Source organism: Urocampus carinirostris, chromosome 7 (assembly GCF_059441175.1).
Source record: "Urocampus carinirostris isolate Australia breed hairy pipefish chromosome 7, RoL_Ucar_1.0, whole genome shotgun sequence".
In the NCBI taxonomy this organism is placed as follows: domain Eukaryota; kingdom Metazoa; phylum Chordata; class Actinopteri; order Syngnathiformes; family Syngnathidae; genus Urocampus; species Urocampus carinirostris.
In genome coordinates, this window is record NC_142355.1 from 18,158,756 (window position 1) to 18,175,289 (window position 16,534).

Genomic DNA, 16,534 nt, shown 5'->3' on the forward strand with positions numbered 1-16,534 from the left:
AAAAGCTTTAAACATAAAATTGCCCCTGCCCAACATCATTTGCTTTTAAACAAAGGATAAAAACGCTAATGTAGGTGGTGTAATCGACTTTAATTAAAAGGAAACTAACTTGTCGGTGGAACTCACCCTGTAGGATGAATAAGGAAGTATGTCTAGGACTACACGTTCCCTCTTGCCTTCCGACCTTCCAAAAAGAACCACGTCGTGATCATGTGACTCCCCGGCATCACATTCACCAGCACCTAAAAAAACGCTTATTTCAGTCATCTGTGAATACGTACCTTTTAATTTTAAACTAGCTTATATGACCGATGTCTGATTTCAGTACCCATTGCAAAGTGGAAGCGGAGGTTTCCGTATGAGGTGGTGTCGATATAGGGCGTGCACAGTCTTCTCCGGCCATCCAACTCAAACACCAGCGCCGACCCTGACTCAATCTCTCCGCATCGGGTCCCATACACTGCTCCCTGTATGTCCCAGCTGTATGGAGAAAAACAAATATGGCACATTTGGTGAAAACTGATGGAAATTTGGGAAATGGATGAAGCTTTGTTTTTCATAGACTGTATGGTAGGAAACATGCGGATTATGCGCATATTTTTGCACAGTGGAAAGGGGATCTCATTAGCACTGACAGAAGTTAACTCAGTGTGTCAGGCCTCTCTAGGGTGCCCTTATCCTTTCCGATCCATTTTCCAGAATGTAAAAATAAATTCAAGCATATTGACATGTGTGTTTATGTCATATCCACCACGCTGAGGAAAACAATACAGAAGGTGGGCATCATTACCACCAAAATTTCGTCTGCATACCTTGGTTACAAGTTTTACGATGACACCTGGTGAGACCTGATGACAAGCCTGCTGTGTGACCTGATGGCCCACTGCAAGAAAGCAGTAAGCCTGCCTTATTGACGTCAAAAAGCCCATGTACGTAATTGTTGTTGTCTGCAAGTAACACATCCATCATGTGTATTTTTGCCCTAGTCTTTCCCGAGGGGTATGTGGCAGTTTCATTGGTCTACCCCATCCTGTGTTGTGTTTTGAGCATAATTTATCTTACTACAGAAAGATGGATGCCTGTCTGCAACACAGTCAGTGGAACAGCGTACCGGAATCTCCTCAAAAACCATACCACCACCTACGGATCAGGAGACAAAGTATTTTTACTGCTTGACTAGGGCTGACCTGAAGACAGGCATTGGGGTTGCCAGCGTAGTCTATGATTGAGAACCACTTTGCCACAAAAGGCTCAAAAATGGTGAGGCAGCGAAACAAAAATATTACAAACGTCAGGGGAAACAAAATGGTGACTGTTGGGGCTGGTGCTTCACTGGCAGAGAACATAAATAGTTTATTTGCTTCGAAGATGGTAGGTCGCCGGCAGCCACACCACAACCAGGAACAACCAGTAGCAGTACACTGGCACCCAAAGAACATGTGCTGAGAACTGTGAACCTCAGATGGCCCAGATGGAGTACCAGGGAGGGTGCTGGGGGACTGTGTTTACTAGCTGGCTGGGGTCTTCACCATTATCTTCAATCTGTTCTCTCACAGTGTATCTTCTCACACTGCCCTAAGACCTCCACCAGTATCCCCATCCCCAAGAAGGTATCAGTGGTCAGCCTCAATGACTACAGGGCTGTCACACTTAAGCTTGTAGTCATGAAGTGCTTTGGGAGGATAATGTTCCAGCACATCAACTCTCACACGGGACCCGTATCAGTTGCTATCATCAAAAGAGCCGGGCAAAACGCTTTACTGAAGATGCAGTAAACACCGGTCTTCATTCTGTGCTAAGCCATTTGGACAATTGATGGAGCTTTGTCAGGATGCTCTTCTTGGGCTCTGCTTGCGTTCAATGAAATCATCCCAAAGATTCTTGTGGATAAATGCTCCCACCTGAGATTCTCCTCCTCCATCTGATGAGGGGATTATGGACATTGTAATTATAAACCTGGGGAATTGTTCGGTCTTTTGGGACTGACTATGTGGTCTCATTTACATGATAGCAATCAAACACAAATGACCTTATGAGCTTAACATTACTCTTTTATAACAGTGCTCAAAGTTATAGCTAGAATAAAACCAGCTGGATAAGGGATGATTCTTCTCAAGATTTTTTTTCCAAGCTTTAGAGTAGCGTAAACGTGGAAAAATATTTCCTTTCCTGGAGATTGTCAAACAGTGCTACTTCAGTCCCTCTTTGTTGATACCAATCTTAACTCTATCAGGATAATGTGTTGGAATTCCCAAAAAGCAACACTGTTTGAGTCATTTCAGATCACAAGAGTGAAAAAGATAAAATAGTGCTTTTAAAAACATTTTAGGCCCTTGTTTGTTGTGCTATCAAACACATTCTATTTTGGTCCAATGGTGGTTTATATTGAAAAAAATGTAGGAAAAAAAACACAAATAAGATGTGGTTGGTATTTTAAGGTAACTAATAAATTAAATTGTGTTTTTAAAGAAGAAATTGCTTAAAATTATGCAAAAAAATCCTCATTTTTTTTATATCCGAGTATATGTCGTGTCAGTCAATCAGTGTATTGTATAGGTGTCGCTATTAATATGTATTTTGTCCTCGATCCGTCATTGTTGTGTCTCAGTTAAAAATGTAATGTTTGACCTTTTCATCATGTTACTTTTGTTTGGATATTTGGACTCTTCAGTTTGTCTCCAAACTCTTAATTATCAAATTGCAGTTTATAGACAAGATAAGCTTTCCTCGACTTCACAACAGAGTATTGAGGAATCCTGATTTCCCCTGACCAGTCATTTTCAAGCTGTGTTCCACTAGTGTGGTGCGAGACTTTGTCTAGTGTGCTGCAGGAAATTACTTACTTTTATCTTTATAAACAAGCATGCCATTGTATATGTTTTTATTATTCCGGAAAAAAAAGGTTAAAAAAAATACAGCAAGTCTCCTGACTTACTTTGAGGGAGGACTCTCAAAATCCTCCTCCCAGTAACTTCTTCCCTCCTCACGGTGCAGATCGATGTCCCTGCTGGAAGCAAAGTCGTGACCGACTGCTTCTCCGCCATGGAAATACAGAGAATTGCCTTCTGATTGGCATGCATGCTGTAAAACACAGAATATTTTGATGGATAATTATGGAATAGAAAGTAAGAACGTATAGATGGCCTGTTTAAAGTTATCTGTGCTCAAAAAAGCCTCATTTATTGTACCGGTAATTTAAAAAAAAAAAGGAAATCTTTGCAATTCTGAGGGAGACATTTTATCGGGATTTACAAAGTAGTTTGGATTTAGATGGATAGTTTAAGAGTAAAGAAGTTTAAAAAATAATGTTTATCAAGTGCAGTACTTTTATTTGTGGTTCATGCCACATTTTTGTTTTCCAATAACGTACACTTGATGGCAACAACATTTCTGAAGTAAATCGGAGCTTGTCCCGAATCAATAGCACAATGTAACGGCAATATCAGTTATAATTAAAGTTATAATTTGACAGTGTAGAAGTTATTTGTAAAAAAAAAAAAAAGTATAGTACCAAATAGTTTCCCAAGTTTTATCATAGAGTATTGTATACATAAATAAAGGTTTCTACAGGTTTTGACCATCATGGGACCTTTTTGAAACACAATCCCCGCAAAAAATGAGGGATTACTATATTCATTAACTGAATCAAATACTACATAAGAAATTTGTAATATGAACGTACCTTGACGGTTGCACCTGGAAAAAACAGCCAATTGGAAGTGTCCAGGGGGTCCAGGTTGTCCTCCATCAGAGGAGTTTTATGTGCAGCATTGAGCAGCAGCACATTGTCCAGACCCCAGCACGACTCGTAGCCTTCAGGGCCTTGGGGCTCTTCCTGAGACCAGCGGAGGTGAACATTCTCGGCCCTAGACCTCTGAGGCATTGGAAGCAGGTGGACGAATGTGCTGCTGTTGGTAGGAGCACTAGGGGCAAACAATTTTGAACGTTTAGTTAAATTGTGTGGTGAAATTTGATCATTAACCATGAAGGGAAATTAACCTGATCTTCTCAAGTGTGATCCAGTCGGAAGTGTTCGCGTTTCCATTGAGACTGTACGATACGATGATGCTGGGGTCTGAGTAACTGAAGCGACAGGAGCCCGAACCTTACAAACACAAATCTCAAATGAATGACCATTCTTTAACAACACATGTTAAAGGTTTTTCTTTTTTACATCAGCTAAACCTGGTCTTCAGGGAAATGTACATTTTCCAAGAATGCACATAGACATACAGTATTTTAGGCAACCTACTAAAATGGCTTCTCATCTTTCAAAGCTCTATAAGAAACCCCTGTGCATTTGTAAAGTGTTCTGAAGGACGCTATGGGACTGACTGGGTTCAAAGGTTCTTAATGGATGAGGTCAGTGGCTGCATCTCCAACTGTTTGCTCACTGCGATGGTGCAAAATGCATGTTTTGTTTGTGTCTCTAAGTACTGCTCTGCTCCTTAGCCACTTAACCGAGCAACTGACAAAACAACAGTAAATAAGACAATATGCACAAAAGGAAGAGGAAAATGGCAATGGTGTGTTCAGTCACGCCTTCCCGTGAGGACTTCCGAAAGCAGATAATGGTCATGAAAAATAGAACAGCTCTAAAAACTTTACCAACTGGTTTTCTGGTGTAAAAGATTCATAAGCTAAACAGGAAGAGTAAAACAGAAGAATTGTATTTTTACGAATCAGGTAAATAACATGGGAAGCGTTCTTGAGCTACACAAGCTTATCATTCCAAACTGTCAGAGACGAAAACTGCAGTTGTATGGTCCGTCAAAAGATCATCAGGACTGGCCATGATTAGTCTCCAGGGCATAGCTCAAGGGGGTTGAATGAGAGGAAGACCGAAAAAGAATGGACTGGTGCCAACTTTGGCACAACCCCAAAACAAGCCAGACACTCTCAGCAGTTGAGAAAGCCTTCCAGAGTTGTGTCCTCAGAGGTACCCTGACGACCAAGGCGGTTAAGGGATCCGGGAATCGTGTAAAAAAAAAAAAACACTTAAGTAGAGTGCACTGAAGTAGAATACAAACTCTGAGTTTGTGTCACATTTTGGTGTTAAATATGTTGTGTTTACAGATTTGTGGGGATTAATTGACAACCTGATCACCTTCATTACTCACCCAAGGCAAACTGAAGAACTGATGCTGTGCTGGTGTTTAGTGGCACAGTTATCTATAAAACAGTGAGAAAAGTGTTTTAGGGAACGTTAAGATAAAAAACACATTTTTTTCTAAATTATTTCTTCCTGTTGGCACTTTTACAACAAATATTTGTGAATTTTACAGCACTTGTCTTGACTCGGTGTTTGATTGAGCCTAAAGCCTCTCCTGGTCAAGGCGGCAACGATGAGTCGACATTGACGACAAAAAAACGATAATAGAAATGGTCAACAATGATTTCCAATGTCGAATATTGTCACCAGTCACGTTTTGCAACAGAATGAGGCATCTTATGCGCAATAAAGTCTCTGTCTCGAATGTTACCATGCTAAAATAATTGCGTCAACATGAAATACGCATATCTGAACTTATAACAATTGGGTCATTTTAGCCTGGATACTGGGAATTAAAAGACTACTTGCAAGTTTGCAAAACAGACCTTGCAAATCATGGCAGTTCCTCAATGATGCAAGAACATTTAAAGAGAAAGCAGGTCGGACAGTTGAACGAGTCTGACTCGCCTCGGTAAATTTCAGGTAACATTCGAGGCGATACAGTTTCAATTACATGAATTGTACATCGTATATACATTCACTTTTCTAGAAAAGAGAGCCTAAGCCTTATGCCCGACTGTGTCTAACCATGGAATGTGAAATTAAATGCATACAGTCCAAAGAACTAACATCAGTTATACAAAAAAAAAAAAAAACAACAAACCATTATATCGAAATCTATTTAGAAATCGTAAAAAAAAAAAATTCCTTAAAAAATGGACAGAGGTGTATTTATTGATTTTAGTCTCTACTGATTGAGCACTGTGCCTTTTTGGTTTTACATAGGGCATTTTGATTTCATTATTGTACGAATCTGCAGTATGCTCAATTTAAGATGTATTTTTTTTATTGTGCATATTGTGTTTGTGTTTATTATTATTTGCTACATCATTAAACAAACGTCATGCTAAATTTAAGAAAAAATAGTTATCTGATTATTTGGCTAATTGATTATTAGTCAGTGGCTACTTGATTATTGAAATAGTCAGTTATAGAGAAACAACAATTCACATCAATAATCAAGAGGACATGAATAAACCTAAAGTAAGCATGTACTGTAACGACTTACCAACTCGCGCTCTCCTAGAGGGTCACAGAAAGTGACAGCTCTGCCATGCATTAGAACCCCACACTGCTCGCCCAGCTCACAGTTTGTGCACTCAGACCTGCATAAGAGTTGGAACATTGACAAGGGCGATCAAAACAGTGCATCAATTTGAGCATTTGTAGGAGAAACAGTTCAATACCAGACGCTTGGGTCGAGCTCCCCTTGCAGGTTTGAATCAAAGTCATCACGAAGCACCGCATGATTTGCGTGGACGTCCACTACACATCATTTTCTTAATGTTACACACACATTACATTTCGAAAAAACAGGAAATAAATGTGCTGTAAGGGATACTCACGTAGACTTGGTCTCACTGGGGACTCTGTTGGAGCTGAAAAAGACAGGAACACACTAAATATATGGGGCAAAAAAAAAAAAAAATCTAAAAGGAAGATTATATTTCTGGACGTGTTACAAAAGGACTAACTATTACTGTAACGCATTCTTAATGAGATTTTGTAACTCAACTGTCGTTACAATTTGCTGCCCCACTCTGCCACATATTACAAGCAGATTAGGATTTACAACATCCTCTGATCACGAACTCTTCCCCCTGTGCTCAAGATGTAACATTCAACCCCCAATCCGCCAGCAACAATGCTTATAAAGGGTTGGCGTGTTTATATATATTAACCTATAAAGTACAATTGAGTACGGTTGCAGTGGCGCCATACGATTATGAGGGCCCTGAATTTCTCTTTATAGAAATATTATCCCTACAGGAGGCAGCACGGCGGCGCAGTGGTTATCGCGTGTGCGGCACAGTTCTGAGGTCTTGGGAACCTCCTGCGTGGGTTCAAATCCAGCTCCCGGCCTTACTGTGCGGAGTTTGTATGTTCTCCCCGTGCTTGCGTGGGTTTCCTCCCACATTCCAAAAACATGCATTTCAGGTGAATTGGCCGGTCCGAATTGTCCCTAGGTGTGAATGAGCGAGTGAGTTGTCTGTCCCCGTGTGCCCTGCGACTGGCTGGCAACCAGTTCAGGGTGTCCCCTGCCCAATGCCCGATGATTGCTGGGACGGGCTCCAGCACCCCCGCAACCCTACTGAGGATAAGCGGTGCAGCTGATGAGATGAGATGAGATCCCTACAGTATTTAATCACATCAAAACCCTATTTACAACTTTGAAATAAAAAATTGAAAGCAGGGGGTCAGTTTATATGCGCATATTTCGTGGTCTGTCACTAAGAGCAAATGGTAGGTAGCGTGTGGCTCATACAGGAAGAACAAAGTTGATGGAGCGAACGTGAATACGGAATTTATGGTAAAAGTTATCTAAAATGTTGGTCATTTTATTTGTAAAATTGTTTTTGCAATACATCATGCGTGAAGAAAAATAGTATGTCTTGGACAGTACCCAGAAATGGAGAAGGAGATCTTCGAGTGAATTAAAGCACAGAGACAAAAAAGTTCTCATGATTGCTAAAGACAAGAAGCGTGAAGTCTTAGGGGGTTGGATACAATGTGAGTATATATGCTTAATGTAATTCTAACCTGTAGTTACTTTCAGAGTAACACGCTACTTATGGATGTCAGTAAACTGGGGGTAACAGAATTACTTTTTAAAGAAACTTGTAACTAAAAAATCTCTGTTTTTTTTAGTAACCTGCCCAACACTCAAATTAATATACATTCATTTTAATTGCGGTAGTATTAGTAGTAGTAGGAGCAGGGGCCCTCTTCTTGTTCCAATGCTATGATCAGTGGCCCAGGCCACGCTAGTGCTCTAAAATCTTCTCAGGAATGCACTGAGCAGAAAAGTATCGGAACTCGAAAAACAAAATGTAAATACACATCCACTACTTTGCTGTGTGTTTGGGTTACAGAGCATGTATGGATCCTGTTTCCTTCATAGCTGAAGCAATTGTAAATAATGAGACTAAGAAGGTCATTTATTTACATGTTTGGAATTTTGAGCGAGGTATTTAAGATTCTTAAATATTTTCTTTAACCCCTAAAGGCAAAGTTCTAACAATCATTGACTTGTTCTAGTTGCATGTAATGGCATTAAATTGTATCTAACTAGGCTTTCAGTAGGGCAACGTGGTGAGTTTGTGGTTGACATATCCAGCCCAAAGACTTCCTTTATGAACTGCAACTTAGCAGTATTTTGCACACTTCAAGACAAGTAAGGTTATCTTGGATCTCGTCAGACCACAGGACATAAGCTAGAAACGGGACCCAATAGCGTTCGTTTTTACTCAGTTTTATTGAGAAAATGAGCAGTGCTTGCTTCCATGATCTGATGATCGTCGGACACGGGTAGCTGATGGCAGGAACGCGGAAGTGGCACTTCAGTGTCAAGCGAGGATAGTCGTGGGCGGCAGGAAAGCTTGTCGATAGCCGGGACGGGGGAGCAAGGGCGGTAACGAGTCCAGGAAAAAGTTCGGCAACAAGTATCAGGCAGAAAACATGGCAAAAAAGGTCAATGGCCGGGACGGAAGAGCAGGGCAGAAACGGGTCCAGAAACAGGTCGGCAACAGTTATCAGGCAGGAGGAAACAGGGCAGGAGATTGTCGGACAGTACAGAGCTTGCCTAGCTGAAAGCGTAGGTTCGCAGGACGGTCTGACAGCTTCCTCTTGGAAGCCGGGGGTTCAAAAAGAGTCAGGGAACCAATCAGCGACCAGGGCTGTTGGCGCCAACGGGGCATTTGCAGGCGCCCCGAATCAGCAATCATGACAGGACATTGTTTTAATAAAGCATGTCTTGAGTGTAAACAGTTTGCAGCCCTTTCACCGAGTTTAATAATCTCTTTCTGTATTACGGTTTACTTTTCGTGGGTTTGATACTTTGCAGATTTTAAGCATACGTTATGTTCTGCATTCTGATTGGCTAAATAATCGCCCTGCCCCATTTCTTCCTGTGTCTGCCTGTGCGTCAATAACAAAATACATGTACGTAAAATAGCTTGGCAATCCTACATTATGTACGCACAAATCTTTTCAATGTGGAGTTTCTCTAAAATCCGCTGGACTGACAAAACCACCAAAAAGTAGAGGAAGAATCTTGCTATTGTCCACAAAGTTGGACATCTCTACATGCTGAAGGAAGTTAAAAGCATTTTAACGCCAGATTCTTTCCCAATAACATGATAGCGACAAATTACCATCCGAAGTAAAAAAGTTCATTCAAGGTAGTGTGATATAGCAGAAAGATTATTTTTAAACTTGTAATTTGACAGTAGAGAAGTTATTTGTAAACAAAAGTGTTTATAAAATACAGTACTTTCATTTGTGGAGCCTGTAAATAAGGATTGTTCTTTGGTTTCTATGTATAAGAGTGTTCAATAAATATATATGTTTGAAGGTTTTTACTTTATGATGTTTACGAAAATTACCTTTTTGGAATGCAACCCTTTGGAAAAACAATGGATCACTGTAATTTTAATGGACAATGACTTCATGATTGTCCATCACAAAAATATATGTGTATTTAGAAGAAAATCAAGTCTTTATATCTGAAATTAACGACCTGTACAGAAAGATCACTGAAAATTATTAGGCATAATACTGCCTCTGCTCTAGTTGAAAACTGTCACCTTTGAAACCAGCTTAGCTTCTTTGCTCTGCCCTGGTATTATGTCACCTTTTCAAGAATAAAAAGAAGGATAATCTACCGCTGAATTTCCAATCCACATTCCATCTGATAAAATGCATGCATTGAAACGCAACCAAGAGCTCAAACTATATCCACACCTCTTAAAACATTCATTTGAAACTGGTCTTAATTTGCAGTTCATAATGAGAGATGAGATAAAAATAATTTATTTCGTACTGTAGACAATGAATAGTGCTATATTTGGTTTAAGCTTCATTATTTTTTGCATGGCTTTAATATGCTGTGTATCATGAAGCACCCACTTTTGGTATAAATAATACTCATTCGATTTAATGAATACTTTTGACATGAAAAAAATCACATGTATTGGCATACAAACACATTTTTTTAAGTATTTTACACTTTTAACTAGGACTAAGAGGCTCAGAGACAATTTCTTCCCGAGGGCCATCACAAGACTGTGAAAAAATATATACTGTAGCTTGCCATTTGTATTGAAAAATAGGTATTGTATGTAGTAAATGGGTGTACATATCTTACTATAAACATAACCCCCACTCTGCGGACAAACACTTCAAACATTGCATAGAAATGTGTTGCTCATTTCTTTCATAAACAATTTTCACTTTTCCACAATATACCCACCACTTTTTCAACTCTCCATTCGAATTTCCATATTTTTGAAATGTTTGATTATTGGGTATGTCATGAACCGGAACAGGATCAGGACCTAAATGCTTCACCTTTTCACACAAGCCTTTTATTTTACGGGAAATGGGGTGTCGTGCATGTTAGGCAGCAGTCTGGCGTGGAATGATGGGAAGCCAGAGGCCGACGAGATCGATACCAATTGTCCAAGCAGATATCGGACAGATTCAAGTCAAGTCAAGTCTAATTTATCTATATATCCCTTAATCACAAAAATGTCTCAAAGGACTGCACAGGATTACAATGACACATTTACCTGATCTTAAACCAACATGCGGGCAGTGAACAACTCAAAACCTCAGCGTGAGGAACAAGAGAAACTTTGAGAAGGGACCTCACAAGTGGTATCCCCCTTTCAGGATGACCAGGATGCATTACAGTACACAAACATAGTAAACAATAGGTAACATGTTAAAAATTTGTCCGGAAAGTGCATGACAGCAGCGACGCCCCCAGCTTGTAAACTAGTCCAGAAAGTCTATGACGGCCACGACGCAGCTTTCAGTCTCTGCCAGCTGGTCCATGCAGGCGTTCACATGCTTCAGGTCGATAACGGACAGGACAGGACATACAGGATTGAAATCAAAACAGGATATCGAATTTAAACAGGAAAAACTAGACGGGGAAGAAACTGGAAACCGGTATTAAACAACGGGACAGGGACAGGCAGGATGATATCAAAACAGGATATCGAAATTAAACAGGACCAACTAGACGGAAACGAAACTGGAAACCGATATTAAACAGGACAAACATAAACTGGAACAATATCAGACAGGAAATACCAACAGGAAAAAACCCACGTCTTGCGGGGCAGAGGTTCGTTGATGGACTGACAAAGGAAGAGTGAGAGCACTGAGCTTAAATAGACGGAAAGCCAATCTGGCGCCACCCAGGCAGGGCCAATTGGACTCAATGGCAACCGTGACAGGGTATGGTTTGTGTTGTCATCCAAATGTTTGCTATCTTTTGATCAAACTAGTAATTTATCATCATGTCAATAAACCGGGAATTAATGAATGAATGTGTGCTTGTTCAAAGTTATGAGTCGGATCCTTATTTTATAGAGTGGACCTTTGGCGTCATCGGTTGTTAAACCTGAGGTAATTGCAATCGGCACTCAGAAATTCCAAAACGATTTCACTCCAAACGCAAGATAAAAACTCTACACCGATAACAAGATGATTTAAACAACTCCCCACTCAAGTTGACAAGGCGCTTGTGTCAACGAAGTGCATTAAAAGCAAATCAAAAGCCTCTACGAGAGCTAGTGGTTTTTCTAATCCTGCGATGTTTCCTCGTTCTAAACACGAGAGCTAGTGGTCTTTTTTAATCCTGCATCGTCTCCTCATTCTATACACAATCCAAGCAAAATGTGCGGTTTCTGATACGTCCAGTCCGTGCATTCCTTGTGCACTCTGTTTACCTCCTTGTTAAACCGAGGGGATAAAATGTTATGTCAACGATTTACAAAAGAATGCAAATAGTGCTCCCCCCTAATCCACGCACAGATAGTTGTGTTAAAAAAACAAGCTGGGTTGAGTATTTGCTCTCTTCAACAAATCTTCTGAATTGCCATTAGTCTTTCAACTGAAGTCCAATTGGCTTTAGAAAAGCCAAAAAGTTTTCATTTTTGTTGAAGCGGTAATCCTTTCTCTCATCAAAGATATGGACTCATTGACTGTTTTCTATCCCCAGGCTTCACCAAGCTCTCTTTTGCTGTTTAAATCATGCAGAGCCGCTTTTGGACCAGACACTGGAGCCCATTTCACTGGGTTTAATCCCCTCTTGCTTCTTTAAAGACTTCAATTACTGCCTCCTCTATTAGCAGCTCATCCACGCTAATGCCTGTATCTTCCTAGCCTGGATTTCGGAACAAGCACGCACACATACACACAAAGTCCTTACAACATTTTGGGGGGGAATGTTGCTTCGCAAGCATGGTCAAACATTTATGTGTCACATTTGACACTAATCTGTTGTTTTAGTTACACGTTAAGAACATTACTAGTATAGTTTTTTTTTCCATCTTTGCAACATTGCAAAAAATTTCCAAATGCCGAACTTGTAATTTATGCGTTGGTTACCTCTCCTCTCGATTACTGTAATGTACTACTCTCCGATCTCCCCAGTGGCAGTTCTACACTAAGTTACTCCCTGGGCGTGAGCCAAGGCACATATTGAACACGAATAAAAGTGGTAGATTTATTTGTCAATTGCACAACTGCTCAAATACAAAAATTAAATACACTATATATGTAAAATTGGCAAATATTTATCCAAAATGTTTAAATAATACATACAAATACACTAAATGCATAAAAATGGAAAATATTTAAGGAAAATCCTGAAGAGAACATTAAAATATAATAATAAAATGTCACGGTTGCCATGGCGCCCAATTGGCCCCGCTCGTGTGGCGCCAGCTGCGGCTCGTTGACAGATTGGCTTTCCGTCTATTTAAGCTGAGTGCTCTCACTCTTCCTTTGTCAGTCCATCAACAAACCTCTGCCCCGCAAGACGTGGGTTTTGACTCGGTCCTGTTTCCTGTTGGTATTTCCTGTCTGGTATTGTTCCGTTTATTTTGTCCTGTTTAATCTTGATATCATGTTTTGATATAATTCCTGTCTGTCCCGTCCTGTCCGATATTGACCCCATCTGTCCGATATCTGCTCGGGCAATTGGTATCAATCATAACGGCCTCTAATTCCACGCCACACTGCTGTCCAACGTGCATGACTCGCCATTTCCCGTAAAATAAAAGGCTTGTGAAACCTCACGCATTAGGGTCCTGATCCTGTTCCAGTACTTGACATAAAATTTACTTACATTCTTATACAGTAAATCCCACAATCACGCACATTTGAAAACACACTAAATACATTTAGTTGTATAATTTAGTTGGCTTTCCTTGATGCAAAATCTTCCATAAAATCGTAATAAGCAATCAGCTCCCCTGTTTTGTGATTAATGCTGATTCCAGGAAGGCCAGTCACCTCCATTTCACACGGTTCAAAAAAATTAATTATTTATGTAAAGTAATACAGTAAATCCTCCCTTTGCGCACACAAACACTCACACACACACACCCATGGTTTATTTTGCCCGAGCCAGTCAGGTGAACTTTCCCCTGCCCTGTCAAAGCTGCAACAAAGGGGTGCCCATTTGACAAGACGCTCATTATTATCTCATCTCATCTCATCTCACTAGCTGCACCGCTTATCCTCAGTAGGGTCGCGGGGGTGCTGGAGCCCATCCCAGCAATCATCGGGCAGTGGGCAGGGGACACCCTGAACTGGTTGCCAGCCAATCGCAGGGCACACAGGGACAGACAACCCGCTCGCTCATTCACACCTAGGGACAATTTGGACCGGCCAATCCACCTGAAATGAATGTCTTTGGAATTTGGGAGGAAACCGGAGAACCCGGAAGAAACCCACGCAAGCACGGGGAGAACATACAAACTCCGCACAGGAAGTCCGGTAGCTGGATTTGAACCCACACAGGAGGCTCCCAAGACCTTAGAACTGTGCCTGCACACGCGCTAACCACTGCGGCGCTGTGCTGCCCGCAAAGTATTATGTTGTTAGATAAACCACGAAGCACTTTGTAGCGGACATTTCTTCTGATTATTATTATTAAATGTATATATTTTTTTCCAAATTCTTGTGCCACCCCCCATGTGTCACGGAAAAATCGTCACCCTGGGTGGCTGCCCGCCTCACCCGTGCTTAAAACCACCATTGGGTCTCTCGATGTCTAGCATCAAAAGTTTTCAGCTTTTGCAGAAAGCTGCAGTGAGAGCCAGGAAGAAATCCGCCGGTTCAAGAGCCTCCCGATGCCATGGAATGCTCTGCCCTCTCAGATACAATTTGCAACCTCAGATGGTGTGTTTAAATCTATGCTTAAGGCACATTTATTTTATATAGCTGAGTATGTTGAACACCACTCTTGTCTTCCCGTTCTTGAAGGAAAAGGTGAAGTCCAATCTTGCACAGTGCATGCACTCCGAGCCATTGAGCTGACACATGGACCCGATGTATGCCATCATCTAGAAGCTAAAATTTAGGGACAGAAATCTGTCAACTGGACATTCTGTTATTACCGTAATTTCCGCACTATAAGGCGCACCTAAAAGTCTAAAAATTTTTCAAAAGCTGACCATGCGCCTTATAACACAGTGCGCCTTATATATGGCTCAATATTAAATTCGCAAGGTCTCGCAACTACAAGAAACAGCCGCCGACTCCATTTTTCGCGCTGTGCATACTGGGAAATATTAAACAACGATTTTCTTTCATACGTGCGGGGAGACAGCGCCGGGCGACATACGCCACCATCTGTCAGTGGATCGTAAATGCATGGGCTGATATATCAGTCTCAACTGTGGTCCGAGCTTTCAAGAAGACGGGAATTGTCCCCGAACAGCCAGACAACATCAGCGACACTGACTCAATTAATGACGACCTTGATGAAACGGAGCCGGATGTGTTGGATGGCCCATTCACTGAGATGGTCAATTCGAACACTGCAGAAGAAGAATTCGAGGGATTCGTCGATGAGGAGCTTATAGAGTGATCTTTGTTTTTCTTTTGTGTGTTTACGTTTTACATTTTACAGTTATTATGTTATTGCTTTATTGTTATTGTTTTGCACTTGTTGTTTTTGCACATTACAAGTGTCACTTTATTGCGATTGCACTAACGTTTCATTTAAAATAACAGTATCAGACTTTTTTTTTTGCGTGTTGACTAAATGGAGGAAAAGTTAAATGATATGCCTTGATGTTGTTCAAAGATGTTAAAGATGTGTCACGAAAATGCTTTACCTCAGAGAAAATAATAAAACGGCTGTTTATTTATTTTGGGAGTGAATGGAGTTGTGGAAAGCTTGTTTGTTAACAATAAAGTTTGACCATTTTGAATGTTTTGTTGACATTCCCTTTAGCGTGGCAACATCTAGAGGTTGCATAACGTAACTACATTCTCTACTGTAGTCAAGTCAAGTCACATTTATTTACCGTAAATAGCCCTTAATCACAAAAAAGTCTCGAAGGACTGCACAGGATTACAATTACAAAATTGCACAATTACCTGATCTTAAACCAGCATGCACTTATAGCGCCTTATAATGGGGTGCGTCTTATGTATGGCAAAAGTTTTAAAATATATCATTCATTGAAGGTGCGCCTTATAACATGGTGCGCCATATAGTGCGGAAAATACGGTACTTATATTTTGTGTTAATGATGACCTAGTATTGTCTGTTGGTGCCCATCCAACATCCATTGCAGCCTGGTCATCCTGGGAGGGACATTACCTCGTGGGCGGTCCATTCTCAAGCTTTATTGTTTTTCGTGAGGTTTTTGAGTTTTTCCTTGCCCTCATGTAGGTTTCAGATCAGGGAATGTTGTAATTCTGTTATGTGCGGCCCTTTGAGACTTTTTGTGAATTAGGGCTGAACAAATAAATATGACTTTACTTGACAGAGTGATGAGTAATCTGGAGGTTTGAATGATGCCAGCTCTAAAATATGTCAACTCCTGTGCACAAATGGACATGCGCCCTCGACATGTTAAATCTTCTCCTCCTCTTCCACTCTCAGTCCAATCCTTAATCCAATCTCCTCTCTCCTGGCTTTTTCACACCACACCATAAATGCTATCCACCCCGCTCGTCCCACTCCAGTTTGTTCTTTTCAACTCGGTCTGACTCACATCTTCGACAAGGCGCGCAGCGTTTGAAGTCGTACTAACTGGCGGTCGCTATTATGCTCTCCACAGGACTCAGGAGGATGTTGTTCTTTGAAACCTCAATGAATTCCTGACATGAGATGGTTCTCAACAGCTGGATTGCAACTATTCGGCCCTGTAAAAAGCCTGTGTGGGCTTCAAGTGGCAGCACAACACTCATCCATGGGTGTCAAAGTAAAATGGACGAAGGTTCAAA

General features: G+C 40.9%; 1 protein-coding gene across 1 annotated transcript in view; it reads right to left on the bottom strand.

Annotated features, from left to right (window-relative positions):
• The window catches only part of reln (reelin), a 179,772-nt gene that overhangs the window by 50,655 nt on the left and 112,583 nt on the right, over nt 1-16,534 (bottom strand). Inside the window, exons 5-13 of the mRNA XM_088339951.1 lie at nt 6,619-6,651; nt 6,460-6,538; nt 6,282-6,378; nt 5,121-5,172; nt 4,000-4,105; nt 3,683-3,923; nt 2,936-3,081; nt 329-480; nt 127-242 (exon numbers count right to left, since the gene is read on the bottom strand). Coding sequence (XP_088196077.1) covers nt 127-242; nt 329-480; nt 2,936-3,081; nt 3,683-3,923; nt 4,000-4,105; nt 5,121-5,172; nt 6,282-6,378; nt 6,460-6,538; nt 6,619-6,651 — 1,022 coding nt within the window. The remainder of the gene's footprint in view (nt 1-126; nt 243-328; nt 481-2,935; nt 3,082-3,682; nt 3,924-3,999; nt 4,106-5,120; nt 5,173-6,281; nt 6,379-6,459; nt 6,539-6,618; nt 6,652-16,534) is intronic.